We start from the raw sequence: 18224 nt of genomic DNA, 5'->3' as shown, positions 1-18224 counted from the left end.
GGGACTGTCCTGTGCAATCAGGGACATTTGGTCACCCTAATCTACAGATTGTGCTGCTTGTGTTCAAATTTGGCAGGACCAGCAAGTCAATTACTCGTCTGTCTCTATACCTCCCTTTCACCTGCCCCCTTCTTTTAGGGGGGCACTAACTCATCAATGGACTTAAATAAATTTAATCAATTATGCAGTTTTCCCACTCAAGTTCAGTGAAAAACCCTAATAAATGAGCCCTGTAACTTTACATCTCATATTTCATTGTATTACAGATGCTCCGTGTTTCTCATCTTGTCAGGATAACCGTTGCTGGACATCACTGCTTTTAGCATTAACAAAACTCATTTATTAAACCACCTAGAGAGTGTGCTTTTTTGTTTGTCGATTATCCTAATTGTTTTGGAGGTATTTAGCTTAAAGAATGACCTCATGGAGACTGAGATCTCTTACAGGATCAGGCAGAGCCAGTTTTATCTGATCAATTCCCTGTCCTGAAGCTACCTTCTTTCTCCTTACCAACCCTTTACAAAGGCTGACTAAAGCGATCAACAAGAATAAGCACCTTGACAATAGGGGAGAGCTAAGTAGCATAATAATGCCAATGTTGAAAACAGGTTTGGATTGCCGGCTTTATCATATATGCGCTATATCATTCATCATTTTTCAGAAGGCTGTACAAAAGTTCAATTGGACATAGCAAGTAGTATATAACATAGCAATTTTACTTACAGAAAAAAAGTTCTAAGGAGGGCCGTGCTCAACTGAGCTTACAGTCTATAAAGAGCTCTGAAAGTATGAGTGAGGATTTTCAAATGAATCCTGAAGTGCACAGGCAGTCAGTGAAGACAATGACAGAGAGGTGTTTGTAAAGTGATGGTGGAGTGTGGGTATATTAGGTGGATTAATACTTCAGCCACCTCCCGGCAGAGCAGCCCCACTGTCCCACTTTTGTATACAGTATGGATATGAGCCACGGGATCTGTAAAATAAATGGAGGTTGTTCTGCATATCTGCCTCGCAAGGCATTGAAGTGTGGTTGGAAGGGTAAAGTGGATGGGTGGTCCTGTCCCCAGCCCCTGCCCGTGGCACTGGTCCTATTTGCATCCCTGTCCCCCCAAAAAGGTGTCTCAGTTTGGACACGTATTACATTGGGGGTAGGCTACAGGGTTTATGCTATTAAGAGACAGCCTTTTTCCCCCAATGTATTGGTAGTACATCCATAGAGTTATCAGCAGATGAAGAGAGGTTATGAGATATATTTAGACATTAAACACAATATATGGCCATGTGTAGCTAAGCAACAGTCGATAATTGCTTGCATTATGCCAAGCTTTTAACGTCTGCTTTTTTTCTTCTTGCAGATTGGACCTGTCCGGGTTGCTGTATAACTAAATAAGTCGCTGCAGGATGAAAAGATGGCAGCTCCGCTTATTGCACCACCCGGCCCTGACAGCTTCAAAGCATTTACTCGTGAATCATTGGCTGCTATTGAAAAACGCATAGCAGAGGAGAAAAACAAAAAGCCGCCAAAGCAGGACAGCAGCCACAGAGACGATGATGATGAAAATAAACCAAAACCAAACGGTGACCTGGAAGCAGGCAAAAATGTGCCGTTTATATACGGAGATGTCCCTTCGAAACTGATTGCTGATCCAATCGAAGACTTAGACCCTTTTTATTTAAACAAGAAAGTGAGTCTACATCTCAGAAAAAAATATTCATGGGAATTACAGGTTTTCAGCTACTGGAAAACTCAGTGGAATTCAATTTAGGCTTTATTGAATAAAGCAAAGGTTTCTTTTTTCTTCACTCCACACTGGAGTTATTTTATTGCAACATCATTAAGTGGATCTAAGCATTAAGTGCACTATAAAGTATAACTGAAGTGCAATAGGAAAAAGCATTATTGTTTTAAACCCAAGGATGTATATGTGGCCAGGATTGCCCTGCAAGATGCTGAGGTTACCAGGTTAACAGGTTTTCTGAGGTTTCATTCATTGGTCTTAGATAATGTGCTTATTTCCTTGGGCCTTAAAAATCCTGTAGACATATAACATGTGTCCAGCCCCTCATGCTTGGTATTTATTTTTTAGAGGTGAATGTAAAAGAAATATACAGATAATATCCATGATTTTTATTCATCTAAAAAATGATGAAGTATATATCTTGATCTGTCACTTCAACAAACTTGTAATTTATAGAATATAACACAGTTGTCTATATGTTACATTAACATTTTTAATGCCATAGAGCAAACACAATAATAATTAGAGATTTTTTTATTTTATTATTTAGGGCAGGGAATTGAAAGGTGACTATACAGTTCATCCATTAAAGGGACACTCTAGCTATTGCATGCATATGATAAGTGCCCCTTTTACATTTTTGTATGGTCCTCCTTGCATTGATTCTGGAGAACCCAAGAGCGCAACAAGAGTTCTGGAGGGGATCTTATTGGGGTTTATGTAAAAAAATTGATTTAAAGGGAAGGGCTTTCCTCGTGCTACTGATTAGCAGCAAATCAGTGGTATAAAAAACAGGACCACACGTGCACCAATCAATATAGATTCGCCCTGTTCCATGCAGAAGTCTTGCGTGAAGACTTCCTCTGAACAGAAGAGTCCCCTATAGATGTACCAGGAACGTCCTAAAAACCCTATAGGAGGCACAGGTACGTCCGTTGACTTTCTTGCACGGGAGATCAGGCTTTCGTTTGCTCTCTTGTAATGGCTGTCGGTGTTAGCGCCGGAAAGCTGTTACATTTCAAATGCCCGATCTTGTGATCGGGCATTCCCTTCCGGGAAAGTCATTGGTCTGTCTCGACCCTGCTGGGATATCCGATTGCTCCTCCCTACACACCGATGACGGACACTGTATTTCCCAATTCAAGTCTATGGACACTTGCACGGAGATCACAGTGTGTTTGGTGCAGGGGGATTGCAGGGAGGAGAGTGAGAAACCATGTTTTCACTCTTCCCACAAGTGGAATAAACAAAAAAACCAAACAATAAATTGTGACATCACTGGCATAAATAACATGTTTAAGAGGACCTCTAATCATAATGTACTGATAACAGTGCACAAAATTAAAGAAAAAACAAAACAAATACAAATACAAAAAAATAAATAAAAACATAAATTATAAAGAAAATAATAATAATAATAAAAAAGTCCTTACATACCCTGTGCAAAAAAATCTAAACAACACAGAAGTGTTGCTGATAAAAGAGCAGGAAATTATTTCTACGGAAAACTTTGGCAGTGATTGGGAGCCAAATGGCTGCATGAAAAATGTCCAAATGCCCCTGAGATACTCTGGGTTGCTTTACAGAAATATATACTTTATGGGGTTTTTAGAATTAGGGGGGTGCTAAACAGGCCCATATGAGCCATAGGGCCACTAAAGCTGAAAATAGAGAAGGAAATAATTTTTGCGGCCAACTTTGACAGTGATTGGTGTAAAAAATGTAAAAATTCTACGGCTTTGTAAAGAATAACGTATACCTTATAGTATGTTCCCTATAAGTGCTGGGAAAGTATGGAAATTCTATATAAATTAGGTATTTCTGAAATCAGGACACCTGTCTTGATAAACTTGGTGGGGATTTTCTGTCACTTTACCTAATTTTGTGTGGATTCAGAAGGGAAAATATATAAAAAAAAAAAATCAGGGTTTCCTAATTTTTCGCTAGTTTTTACTAAATTTCTCATCCTAATTTTTCAACTAATTATTTAACTATGGTATCTAAAAAGAAAGCCGTCTTTCTCGTAGAAAAAAAAAATATAGTTTACATGTGTCTGCTATATGCAGGAAAGGGGAATAATCGCTAATGGCAAAATTGCTCCAGCACTTAAGGTACCAAACTGAAGGGGTTAAAAGGGCCAGCATGCCGTCAGATGATCTGTTGTTACATACACTGGCACCATGCTGGAAAAAATCCTTGATCATGGCTACCAGGGATTATCATTCATTGATATGTTATAGTTGGGGTAGCCATACTGACCATCTGTTTGAGGGCAGCTATGTCATTTTTAACATTTTCCTAACCACCCATCCAAAAAGTCCTTCCGTGCATTATGGGGGAATGTAAAATAAAAATGAAGTAGTAGGTTTTTTTTCTGTGGGTTCATACATCCCACATACTACAGAAAAATGACAAAATAGCCAATATGGCAGCTGTAGTTATATTGGCTTAATCTGAGTGCTGAATATTGAATTACCACATCCACCTTATTGATTTTAATGGGGGTAAAATGTGAAATTCAAAGGAAGTAAATGAATTGTTAAAATCTGTTTAATTAAGGTATATTTCTTGCAAGTGGTGTTCTGAATGTTTATATAATATAATACCACCCCCATAAGTGTTACATTTTAATCTGATTGATAAGATTTGATTAATATCATGATAACATGCAATTCATAAGATATAAACATTTTTCATTATCAGGAAGACTCTGATGGGAGGGTTTGGAATTAAGAGGATTGCATATTTTTCACGAAGATAAATTGGAGCACATTATGTGGTGGCAAAGAGGGGGGGGGCGATACATTCATGCTCAATTAGAGGTTTAATGGGATTTAATTAGATTACTCAGTGCACTTGTTTAAAAGTACTGGAATTGCGTCTAGCAGGAAACCTCAGCGTCTGCTGGAGTGTTAAAGTCAAGCTACTTTCAGATGCATGCATTAGGGACACGCGGAAATCTCTTCCCTTAGAATGTATTATCACATCAGCAAAAGGATGATTATTGATTTTTTTTTTTCCCCTTTCTGCGTTTGCTGAGGTTTTTCTTTAAGTCTTACCGGAAACAGAGGTGCACAGCTTGCATTTTGGAAATATTTTTCACGGCAAAACACATTCAGAGTTGTATCACTTTGTGAGAGTAGAACAAAGCTCTTCCCAGTTCCCACGTGTAATTACGGATAACATGGCATTTTGATGACTATGTAGTCTTTCAACATAGGTTCAAAGGAAGATCTTATTTAAGGGGGTCAGGAAATTTAAGAGATGGGGAATTCTTTTGGTCCATTATTTTAAGATAATTATATTTGATGCATAGTGTCTTCAGAATAGAGGATTAGTTTTGCTACAACTTTTATATAGGTTATTACACAACTGGTTATTTAAGAAAAGAGGCAAATATTAAACCTACATTCGAGGAAAGACTTTTAATCTGACAATGACCAGCCAAGTAAAAGACTAGGTGGTAAATATACCTATTATCTCATTTTCTGCCATATGGTCAGATGTGTTTATGGTTCTATTTAGAACAGGGAGAGTAAAACTATTGGTGCCTTGCTGCGGTTGCCCAATGGATTGTATAGATGATTGTATAGATGATATTGTACAGTGATGTCCTGCATAAATCAGCCATGCAGACAAGTAGTAGAGCAGTAATTCATCATAAAAAAAAGAGCAGAGATATAGCAAGGGATTAACGATGCCTAAACATCCCACCATACTAGTCACCCTGACCCTGGAGGGATATGGGTTGATATGGATATGGATAATAAAATACAGACAGTTGTAACATAGTTATATACTTTACCTAAACATCGAAAGGTCAAAGCAATATATCTAAAAGGGTAATTACAATTTACAGTTTACAACAGACAAAATGAATACAAAGGCATACATTTAATTACGTTAGAAATAAAAGCTACTCATGACCTTAACAAAGATACAGTTACCAGAAATCCACCTTCTGGTCCCGGGAGATTCTGTGGCCATCTTGGCCCTGGATCTTTTTTGTCACACGGTCTCATTTTAGTTGAATGATCAATGACTGAAGTGTTTCTAGCCCTAGTTCTACCTTTTTCATAGACTCCTAGAGTATACCAATCAGATAACAACCGGCCATAGGAGGTGCTAGGGAAATGCCCCCTACTGACCACGTAAGTAACTCCATCATCGGTAACTATCATCCTCGGTACAAGCTTTATTGTGCTGTTGTCCATATCCATTACAGATGGGTGTATATAATAAGTAATCTTGGATTTTGCCATAAACCTGTCAAGAAGTAAGGGGATGAATGGAAGATAATACTTAAAAATAAAACCACTGAGACATCTGTGGATATGAGAACGGGAGATCAACAAAGCTCGTCTCCATGCTCATGAAATGGGCTCTACAAGCTTACAAAGTGCAACTTTAAGCTCATCTTAGTCTTGGTCAGCACAGTTCCTATCAAATTTTAACATCTCGATAACATTAATTGAGATGCATTTCATAAACTAACGAGAAAAAGGGGCGAAACACGGAGACATAAGAAAAATATCATTCAGGAAATACACTTGTTTGTCTTAATCCACACATCAGATGCAAAAATAGAGGTTTAATTAAGCCCCACATTTTGTCAGTTTATCCATTAGAAACATACTTTTAGCGGTGTGGTGTAAGACTCTTTTGAGTAGGAGAATTCATTCTCATAGCAGTCGTAATTAGCTGTTCCGCATAAGTATTTGTAACACATTGAAACAGGTATACGTAGTGCAGAACATACGCGTTAGGGACTCTTAAAATACAGGTGCCCTAAGTATCATGAGATCAATGAGAACCATTATCGGTAAGTGGGAGAAAATGATTTGGGAGCGGGTGTTATCGTTTGTGGATCTGGGCAAATTGTTTCTTTACTTGCTTGCTTATCCTTATGGAAAAAAAAAAGTCCATGCAGCATTGAGTTAGATTTTTTTTATGAATGAAAATAGGTGTAGATATAATATTTGGCTTTTATTCAGTATATCATCTTGGTGCTTTGTATAATCGCCCCCAATGCTTCATCCCAGCACGAGCTTCAGTTAGATCTGGCTATTGAACTGCCAAACAGCGAAGAGGACAGTTTACATTTTGCTATTTTAAAATCAGATTTTTTTATTACTAAATAGGATCATATATATTAACAATGTGCTGTTATTGAAATGTGTTTGGTTGCTATAACAAGCAAATACCTATTGTATATAAATATTTTATGTGGGCAATACTGAAGGGATTACAAAGATAGTCCTCTTGTTTATTGGATTCAAGTAAAATTAAGTTAATTTCATAATGACATGTAAAGGTTAATTGTCTACACTATGTAGTCCCTTTATATCGAAAATCACTTTATTCTGCTGTATATTGTAATTTGATGTTTTTAGCTTTAAACACTGATATATTTTTACTATTATGTGTTAGTAATTTTCTGATCGAATGTATCTTCTTTCTCTTTTTCCTCTCTGCAGACCTTTATAGTACTAAACAAAGGAAAAACAATCTTCAGATTTAGTGCCGCTCCTTCCTTGTATATATTAAGTCCTTTTAACCTATTAAGGAGAATAGCTATTAAAATTTTGATACATTCATATCCTTTTTTTTTAAAGTTCTGAACTATACATTTACAGTGCCTGAGGTTTTTATCTTTCAAACGATATGCAGACATGTTGTACATAAAATACTAATTTATTCTCTTCTTCACATTGGGTATTCTAGGAATATCATCGGTCAAAGGTTTTAGGATTGTAAAGTCAAACATGCTGATCTACTGTTTAGGCAACGTATTTTGTAATAATTAACTGACAAGAAGTAGAGGTTTTCTATTTGTTAATCGGGTGCAAGTGACATTACCTGGCATAAATTTCAGCAAATTGTATACATTTGAAGCTAAAATATTCATAAGCATAGTACTATACATGCAGTCATTGTATACTTACTTACTTTAATTCCTTTAATGCGTGAAATGTACAAATAACTAATAACCATTGTAATTATGAAGTAGCCAAATTGTAGCTTTGTCTCCAAATATTCAGCTTATCTCCTTGACTACATTGTACAGTATTTAGCATGATAATCATGTGCACTATTTTGACCAACTGCGTCTTCATGACTTTTAGTAACCCTCCAGATTGGTCTAAACAAGTGGAGTAAGTATATTTTAATATTTTTTATTTCTGGAAATTCTGTTTTGTGAAAAAAAAAACACACATGCAAATCCCGAAAAAAAATATGTTAGAAAGGAAGTATTCCATAGTGGGGGATATTCACTAACCTGTGAGCAATGTGTTGTGAAATGCCAGCCCTGGTAATTTTCTTCTGCAAGGGCTGAGATGGCTCTGCTTAATACATACCTAAACTGGAACGATAATCCAAATCGCATTATAAACATACTGGCAAACTTCTGTGAGATAGCTGCCCAGGGCTCCACGTCTCTCCCAATCAGGGGATGGTACTTGCCCTATTTAGACTTTAAAGGGACAGGAAGTGGTGGAAATAGGCAGAAATAAGCTGAGAACAGGCAGAAGTGGGAAAAGAGAGGATATGCCCAAACGCTGCTCCCCTGCTCGGAGTTTGGAAATACTTTCCCAGAGCCGTGGGAAAAGCAGCACTTCACGTGGAGTCTCAGTCGAACCCCACAAATGTCCAGGTACGCTTCTGAAGGACCAACCGCAAGTAATTTCCCCTGCATTGAGTTAAAACAGTAGGATGATCTTACAGACTCTGCCCCCACCACTCATAGGATATACCACAGAGGGTTCCTCTAACAAACTATGTGTATATAATGCCTGAATATCTTACTTGGTAGTTATTGAGTTAGAAGGGGGATTAGAACATGTACACTTGTTGTGTTGTTTTCTACCCACACTTAAGATGCATTCCTATTGATATTAATTTCCTGTAAAGTATAATTAACCGGTATGTATGGCTATTTACCATTTGATTACCATAGGTACACCTTCACTGGTATTTATACATTTGAGTCACTTGTGAAAATCATTGCAAGAGGATTTTGTATAGACGACTTTACGTTTTTGCGGGACGCATGGAACTGGCTGGACTTCAGCGTTATTATGATGGCGTAAGTTTTCTGCACTGATATTTAAATGTGATTATTCACATTTCCTATGTTTAAAAGGGGATGCATACAATTCCTTATTAATATTATTACGATCAAATATGTTTTGATGAAAACATTACTGTATAGCTAATGCTAGAAAAATACAATGCTGCACATTTAATGCCTTGAAATATGTGTCTGGAGGCAGTGTTGTTTCTTGCACAGAGGCCTACAAATTAAAGTGGCATTAAACCTCCTATTTTGCCAAACAGATAATAGTAAGTCCCCTGACCATTAGAACAGCCTAAAGCCAAAACATGAAAAGATTAATCGCTATAATACATTTCTAAAATGAACATTTTCTTCTTAAGACTAGCGGTGAGAATCACATTGTAAGTGTGTAATACAAGCTTAACCACTAACACGAGTATCAGTAGTAATGTCAGAGCATCCTAATAAATAGCAGAGTAGTAATGTCAGAGTTCCATTACATTAATTTATTTTGTTGATAGTGTTATGGCAGGGGTGTCCAAGTTTTTCCTGCAGTGGGCCACTTCATCAGAAATGTATATGTTCGGTGGCCGCACTCATTTTTCACTGAGAGAAAAAATGGCCTTTAATAGGACATGCAGATCGAAATAAAGTAACTGACACAAATTCCTTTACAATGCCTCTCACTGATTTCTGGGCCTAGAAAGTTTTGTCATCTGACGCAACTACAAATTCAGGAGGGCGTTTTATCTCTAGATATGTAAAAATTAAATAGTTCTATTTATTCTAGGGATGCACCAAAATGAAAATTCTGGATCAAAACCGAAACAGAAAATGACCCCCCCATCTTTAAAAATAAAATACTTTTTTTAAATTTAACACACCAAAATTGTACAAAAAAATAAATAACAATAATATATATATAATTGTTAACAGCACACACAAATTCCAGCATGTACTGGTTCCTTTTATATTGAAACAAATTTCTATAATCAACTTACAATTTACTTCTTAAAAATTTTTGGGGAGGACAGGTTCAAGCTTTTCATTCATATGAAAACTGATGTCATCAACTCAAAAAATCTGAGCAACAGTTTCATGAGTATTTATCACTAACACAATTAATGACAGGTATTTAAGCCCTGGATACCCTAAGTAAAGTAATTTCAAATAAGCCTCATTTTAAGCACATTGTGTGTAGGCCTGGTAACTCATGGAAGAGGCAAGTATTTATTTGAAAGCTGTTTTTTTTTATAGGTCCTCAAAACTGGAATGTATGTATAATTTTGCATAATACATTGTTGAGCCATATTAGTTTGGCATGATATATAGACTAGTCAGGAGGCATCATCTCCAGGCCAAAATATTTATGGTGGTATAAAAATTTAGCATACTGACACCATAGCATATTATACTATGTATAATATCATTTTAATAACGGTAAAAGTGTGCAGTAAAAATGCTAGTGATGATAACAGTTTGTAATGCCTAAAGTGTCATGCTTATACACTATCGTTATGTACTGAGTGTAATCCCATAATGCAAGGGCGTCCAGGTTTTTTCTGCAGTGGGCCACTTAATCAGAAATGTATGTGTGCGTGGGCCGCACTCATTTTTTACTGAGAGAAAATTTAGCCTTTTAGCTTTATAATGCATATTAATACAGGGTTAATTTGGTGATATTGAAAAAAGCATTGGACAGTTTTGTGATCAACTTTTATGTCATTCTATCAATACTAAATTACTTAAACAGTAAAACAAAGTCAGTCCACAAACCATTTTAAAACAATTTTAGCCAAATAAAACTGCACAAGGCTGAGCACACTGTGGGTAGAAGCTGGATTTAAGCTGGCTGATGCACACTGGAGGCAGGGCCGGATTAAGAGCATCACGAGTAAGGTGCTGAGGATTTTGGTGGCCATTTTATGGAAATAAATTAAATAGACAGAATCTGCCACTAATCCTTTTTAATAAAATATGCAGATTGAAACAGAGTGACTAACACAAAACCTTTACTTTTCCTTTCACTGATTTCTGAGGACACACCAGGACAGACTGTCACACTGACATCCAACACACCAGGACAGGCTCTGCCACATCGACACCCAGACATACACACACACACACACACACACACACACACACACACACACACACTAGGACAGGCTCTGCCACACCAACACCCAGACACACACACACACCAGGACAGGCTCTGCCACACCGACACCCAAACACACACACCAGGACAGGCTCTGCCACAACAACACCCAAACGCACACACCAGGACAGGCTCTGCCACACCGACACCCGCATCGGGATGGATTAAGCTACACAAAGTATAAAAAATGCTTTCCACACTGCTTTTTTGTTTGTGTGTTTTCCCTTTTTGTATTGATTTATATGTGATGCCCCAACCACCCTGTTGTGTGCTTATGACCCTATAATTGTTGCCCCAAGACAGCCCCCTTTTAAATATGGGTCAGCTTCCATCTATCACCCCAAGTATTTTTTTTAAATACTTTTTTTGCTGGCTTCTTCCCCTGCAGACTGCTCTCCTCCAACATGCTCTTCTACCCGGCATCTTCAAAGGGGCAGGATTAAGAGCCTCACTAAGGCACTGGGCGGCATGGTGCCTGCAAACCGGCCGTTTAAAATCATTAAGCGGCCGGCGGAGTCAGCCACAATAGCTTCTTCGTGTCCCGGCCCACCGGGAAATCTCCAGGTTTCCCGGGGGCCAGCCCGGCCGTGCTTACGCGGGCCTCACCTCAAAGTATTTACTTTTTCCAACATAGTTTAGTACTCTACTATTGGCATATGTATCAAAAGCAGGTGACCCACCTCAGGCTGGGTGCAGGAACGCTATGAGAGCTATACAAGTTCTAATGCACAGATACAGTATCCATAAGTCTTAAAATAACATAACCTATAATATTCTAAATTCTGTAACTGAATGTCACTGTCTTTGTATGTGTTCAGTGGATTAGTTATGGCTACAATCACAATGTTTCACACTTACGTAAAATTGCTGGCACGTTAATATATTTTATCTACCATCTATAAGTTGTAAAAAGTGGTCATGTTCATGGGTTGGTTACTTACACAGATAATCATATGGAAGAGGGCACTTTGTGAATTAGCTCACGGGATTCCATGTGTGCCCATATATGACGGCCCCCTTAGTAAGAAGGTGTTGAATCATACTCAAGATTAAAATATAAGGTATTACCTACCATATAGATATTCATATATTAAAAACTTATTTTATTTTACTTCTTTCTTAATTATACTGGCACACTTAGTTCTAATGGTTTTATTAGTTTTTCACGGGCTGCATCATTGCCTTTTTTCAGGGTCCCCCAGTTGCACAGTGGTAAATGTTGGGCTGCTTTCACCTCTTAAGTCGTCCACATCATTATAAGTAACTCTGATTTGATTCTGCAGGTATATAACAGAGTTTGTAAACCTAGGCAATGTTTCAGCTCTGCGCACTTTCAGAGTACTGAGAGCTTTGAAAACTATTTCTGTAATTCCAGGTAAGGTGGCCTGCAGTTGATGTTAGGTGTTGGGTAGGCCCTGTGACGTACTTCTTGTTGTAGCCGTTTTGTGTTTTGTCATTGTGTTTGTGTGTGACCTCCCTTATTGCAGATATGTGACAGAGTTTGTGGACCTTGGGAATGTCTCAGCGCTGAGAACATTCAGAGTTCTCCGAGCTTTGAAAACTATCTCTGTCATTCCAGGTGAGAAACTATTTAAACACTAAGGCTGATCCTTTACCTCAACATACTTTTGTTTAATTTGTTTCAAAAATGGTAGAAATACATTTTTGACAGGCTTCGCAGTCTGCCTTTCTTTGGGAAGAAAAACGTAAAAGGCAAAGACGCCATATATGAATAATTATTAAACAATGCATGGTTTGACACCCAAAGCAACGCTTAAAACTTATTGCTAATGTGTTAAAGGTGCTCTTCTATCTACTCTTCTGAATATTGCATTTATTGTATCATTAAGAATATAATTATGTGCAGCACAAAATCTCAAATGTGTGCCCGTCAATAATTCACTCCATTAACTCCATTTTCTCTGGGAACTTTTCATTGTGTAGTCATATGACACTGATAAGTCATTGTCAGATGGAAACAGGTGTCATCATAGTAACATGAAATAGGTCTTCATAGTACTAGTACAGCTTTTAAATGTCTAGATGGGACAGCACCTTTTGATCTTTTATTGTTTAGCCAAATGTTTCCATGTTTAACTTATATTGGCATTAAGAAACAATTACATGAGCCTTGACTTATAAATGAAGACTGCCAAGCCTAAAATTGACACACATTTTTTTGCATGATGCTCAAGAAATAAGTGCCTTAGATTATAGAATGCCCATACAGAACTATTCAAAGAAATTAACAATCCCAAAAGGGTGTACAGAGCATTTCAGGATACATAGAGATCATCCCGTTACTTGGAAGCCTATTATTTACAAGTTATCACCCCAGCATGTACAACTGACAGGTTCCCATTGTGATAGCACTGTACAGTGTAGAGTCATTGATAAAGTTTATGAAACATGTAACATGTAAATCACATACATACTATTGAATTGCTTATAGTGCTTTTGACACGTTTCCTGCACACATCGTATAAAATCCTATATATCTAAATTAGATTACTAATAAAGACGTAGCTTTTCTAAAGTAAGAAGCTTGCAGCTAATAGATTTGATAGGCACCAAATTTGGAAATATCATAATGTTTTGCAGGTAAGTGATTTGGAATATTAATCGACAAGAGGACCAGTTATGACTTTTAGCCTCCGGTCACAAACATAACTGAAGGGTGAAAGCCAAAATTTATATTTAAAATAATCCATATAGGAAATGGTAGCTTCAACCCAGCTGATTTGGCATTGAACCAACATAGTAAAAGCGTATTTACAGGAAGAGATATGCTCATACATTCTTAGTTTAGGAGAATGCATTTGTAGATTGCAGCCACATAAACGGCATAACGCTTTGTATAAAATACTTAATCACCACAACTGTGTTCCCCATATATATATAATATTACTTATGCACTCAAGAGCGACAGCCATGTTAGTTTAACTATTTTGGAAATACACTTTGTTCTTTGGAATGTGACTTAATGGCCACATGATTTTTTTTTTCCAGTAGGGTTTGTATGGCTTTATTACTGGCATAAAATGTGTTTAAAGATTAGGAACCAATGAGTAAAGAGTGTTGTAGAACATTACCCCCCCCCATGTTTCCATGATTGGTACACTGCATAAGACACAAGACTTACCGTATATTCCGGCGTATAAGACGACTGGGCGTATAAGACGACCCCCAACTTTTCCAGTTAAAATATAGAGTTTGGGCTATACTCGCCGCATAAGACTACCCCTCTACCCAGTATACAACAACCAGCCAATCACGGCAAGCGATGTACCTTACCGGTGATTGGCTGGTTGTTATACAGACATATACATACATACACTGCCCTTACACACACACACACACACATATATATATATATATATATATATATCTACACATACTAACATACACCTGTCCATACATACACATTTATACACTGCCCTCTCCACACACCCCTGCCTTTACACACACATATATATATACATATATACATGTGTGTGTGTGTATATATATATATATATATATATATATATATACACACACCAGCTTACAAACACACAAATACCTACACTGCTCTTACACACACCTGACCATACACATACACTGACCATCTCACACCAACCTATATACACATACACTGCACTTACACCCCTTTCTCCCCATCTCTTACCTTTCTCATCTGTTGTGGGAGCGCGAGGTCTGTAATTTCAGACCTCTGCTTTACTGCTCCCTCATCACTACGTGCCGGCAATTGATGCCGAGCGCCGGTACATGACGTCATCCCCGCGCTCGGCATCAATAGCCAGCGCATAGTGATTAGGGAGCACGGAAGCCGAGGTCTGAAGTGCCAGACCTCGAGCTCCCTAATGTCGGGCTAGTTAGAGGGAGGTTGTGATCTCCCCAACCAGCCCTACTGATCAGGGCTAGTTGGGGAGATCACGATCTTGCACCTACCTCGGCGCGGCCCTGAAGACCGGCCCAGAGGAGGCAACCTCTCCACTCGCCCCTCCCCTAGAGATTCGTGGCTTCGTGGGAATCTCCGTCTCGGTTAGTACCCGGCGTATAAGACGACCCCCGACTTTTGAGAAGATTTTCTCGGGGTAAAAAGTCTTATACGCCGGAATATACGGTATATGTATGGAAGCTATGCAGGAAACTTCTCTCCTTCTTCTCAGGGCTCTTCCTCAAAGGTTGAAAATGGCCAGGTGTTGTGATTTTAAACTAGAAAATGCATTAACCAATAGTTGAACCAACTTGATTGATGTTTTAGATAATAACAGTATAGCATTCCATATATTCCAATAGATTTATTTATATAGGACCATGAGATTCCGTAGGGCTGTTATAACAGGGGCAAGGAAAGTATTTTAGAATTACATTAATTGATAAATAAGATTGGCAACATAGCTCAGAAAGAGGAGTGCCCTGCTTATGAACTTACAATCTATTAGTTATAATTCAGGAGCGTTCAGCATGCTTGCTTCAATTATCATTCACATGAACTTGATCCCCAAACAGTTTAAAATGCATTTATTAAACCACAAATTCATTCTGATTAGTGACGTGTGCTGGAACATTAGAGTAGCTTTTTTGACATTTCACAATATGCGCAAATTCAAGATCTTGCAATTTCCAAGTGTTTACATGCATGGCACAATCCACACTTACAGCTTATTTCTATGAAAAGATAAATCACTTTTTGGGTTGGCTTGATTGATATTTTTTTTTGTATTATGGAATACACATTCACAATTCCCAGATTATAGCCATTTTGAGAATGGAAATATCTGTTCAGCCTTGGAGTTTAAATGATTTGCATGGACATATTTCAACCCCCTGCTTGTGTCCCGCTCATGAATTTGCTTATTGTGCACAGATTGAAAAAGTTGCATGGAATAATTTGTTATGCCTCTCTATTGTCTGTTATTATGCATTTTGGTACAATCGCGTAAAGCAATTTTCACAGTTATATCTTTTTATTTAATGTTCGCCATTTTGTACTGTATATCTTTCAGTCTAGTTGTACCTTATCACACACGGCTGGTTTTACAATTTCAGAACGTGGTTGTGGATTTTAGTTTTGGGAGACAGCAGTTAAGAGTTCTAATAAGCCAGAACCTTTTATTTTAAATGGGTCTGTAATCTTTGAGGTTAATTTCTTTTTACCAGCATTGCAGTTATTCAAAGTCTGATGAAGTATATCTTCTATAGGATATAAAGGTGTCCATCTTGTGGTGTGTAGTAGATGTTGGGTCCAGCCCCAGTCAATCTTTAGCATACCTGGGAACTCTTAGGGTTTGACCCAGAGCCTATGTGTGAAGCACTTCTGTCCCAGGTCTCGCTACTCTTTCTCCTGGGCGCTGCAGCAGCAAGTAGCCACCCCAGTTCCCCTCCCACTCCCATAGGACTCAATGCTATCCGGAGCTAGACCCATCCTATTAAGCCGCTCCCCCAGATGAGGGAGAGCACCGGGTAACCCGACCTGCGTTCCCAGATATGGCCTGTAAGGGATGGAGGCAGTGAGCATTGCCAAACGCTGCTCCTGAAGAAATGTTGCCTGGTTATAGGGCAAATATAAGAAGGAGGATACAGTGATACCTGATCAAAAGTTGCTGTCACCATTATAATCAGACATTTTTATTTAATATTAGATCACTACTTTGTGCTGCCACTGTGAAGTGGTATACAGAGGAGCTCAAAAAAAATGCAATTTATTGGGTAATTATTCAAATCTATAAAGATTAAATATACAGCTTACATACAGTACTCCATATTATAACCAATACAGATGTTGCAAATGTATTTTTATACATAGTATATGCAAGCATGGGTATTTGTTTTTACTACATGCCGATCACAGGAACTAGGAAGGTCTATACATGATTAAGAGACAGTCCACTGCTCCTGGAACCTGCCTATGCACCACCACTTTATAGATGATGCAGTAAGAGAGTTTAAGCATGCATGGGATAGACATAAAGATATTCTGAATCTAAGGCAAGAGCAAGGGCCGTCATTCTCAGGATGTAGCTTTGCACAATTAAATTGTCATCTTGCATTTTTAAATTATTAGTTTGTTTCTTTCTGCAGGTCTGAAGACAATTGTGGGTGCCCTTATTCAGTCTGTGAAGAAGCTGTCAGATGTAATGATTTTGACAGTGTTTTGCCTCAGCGTCTTTGCTTTAATCGGTCTTCAGCTTTTCATGGGTCATCTAAGGCGCAAGTGTGTTTATTGGCCAATCAACATGGATGAAACATACTTGGCCAATGGCAGCAAGGGTTTTGACTTTAATGAATACATAAACAACGAAAGTATGTGATGGGACAATATTTATATTATATTGCATACATACAAATGTTTATATATATGTGTGTGTGTGTGTGTGTGTGTGTGCGTGTATATATATAATATATATAATATATGTGTGTGTATATATGTATATAAATAATTCATATATATATATATATATATATATATGAATTATTGTTCTGAGATTGTTGTGTGATTATAGTCTGTGGTAGGTGATACTGGCTAAATTAGGCTTTTTTTCCTTTTAAACATAAAATTGACTGGATTTGATGGTATGTATTTTTCCCACACACATTGTACTTTAGGTATGAATTTACAGCTCATGGTATATGTCGCTGTCAAACAACACCCCAATATGTGTTGAGCAACATCTCCAGGGTACAGTGATACCAACCCATGCATGAGTTTGTCAAGTTGTTTGGGGACTAAAAAGGTCACATTTGGGAAGTGTGCATTTTTCAAAATTGGAATTTTGACATGTTGTACAGTCTCCCCACATGTCCTATTTGGGACATCTTTTCATTTTACCCCATCAAACATATATTTTGAAAAATAGACACCACACGGTATTTCAAATGCTGGTATTTTAACTCTTTCCATGCGCACATTTAACCACCAGCCTTCATCAAAGTTTGCATTAGTATTTTTTCCCCACACACATTGTACTTCAGGTATGAATTTACAACTTCTGGTATATGCCACTGTCAAATACCCCAATATATGTTCTGCAACATATCCTGGGTAGAGTGATACCGTCCATGCATAGGTTTCTTGGGTTGTTTGTGAGGTAAAAGACCACCTTTGAGAGGTGTGCATATTTTGGAATTTTGACATCTGGGACAACTTTCAACTGTGCCAATTCAATTTACTCCATCTAATCATACATTTTTTAAAACTAGACACCCCATTGGCATTTAACATGCCAGTATTTCAACTCTTTCAATGCAAGAATTGTTTGTGAAG

At 37.8% G+C, this 18224-nt stretch overlaps 1 protein-coding gene across 1 annotated transcript in view; it reads left to right on the top strand.

Annotated features, from left to right (window-relative positions):
* Positions 1-18224, top strand: part of SCN8A (sodium voltage-gated channel alpha subunit 8) — a 66276-nt gene that overhangs the window by 15937 nt on the left and 32115 nt on the right. Inside the window, exons 2-7 of the mRNA XM_053455811.1 lie at positions 1356-1685; positions 7217-7335; positions 7805-7894; positions 8698-8826; positions 12442-12533; positions 17042-17263. Coding sequence (XP_053311786.1) covers positions 1410-1685; positions 7217-7335; positions 7805-7894; positions 8698-8826; positions 12442-12533; positions 17042-17263 — 928 coding nt within the window. The 5' untranslated portion in view covers positions 1356-1409. The remainder of the gene's footprint in view (positions 1-1355; positions 1686-7216; positions 7336-7804; positions 7895-8697; positions 8827-12441; positions 12534-17041; positions 17264-18224) is intronic.

The sequence above is a fragment of the Spea bombifrons genome, chromosome 2 (genome assembly GCF_027358695.1).
Source record: "Spea bombifrons isolate aSpeBom1 chromosome 2, aSpeBom1.2.pri, whole genome shotgun sequence".
NCBI classification, from domain to species: domain Eukaryota; kingdom Metazoa; phylum Chordata; class Amphibia; order Anura; family Pelobatidae; genus Spea; species Spea bombifrons.
Note: the sequence above shows the minus strand (reverse complement) of the source record. Positions and strands in the feature narration are given on the sequence as shown.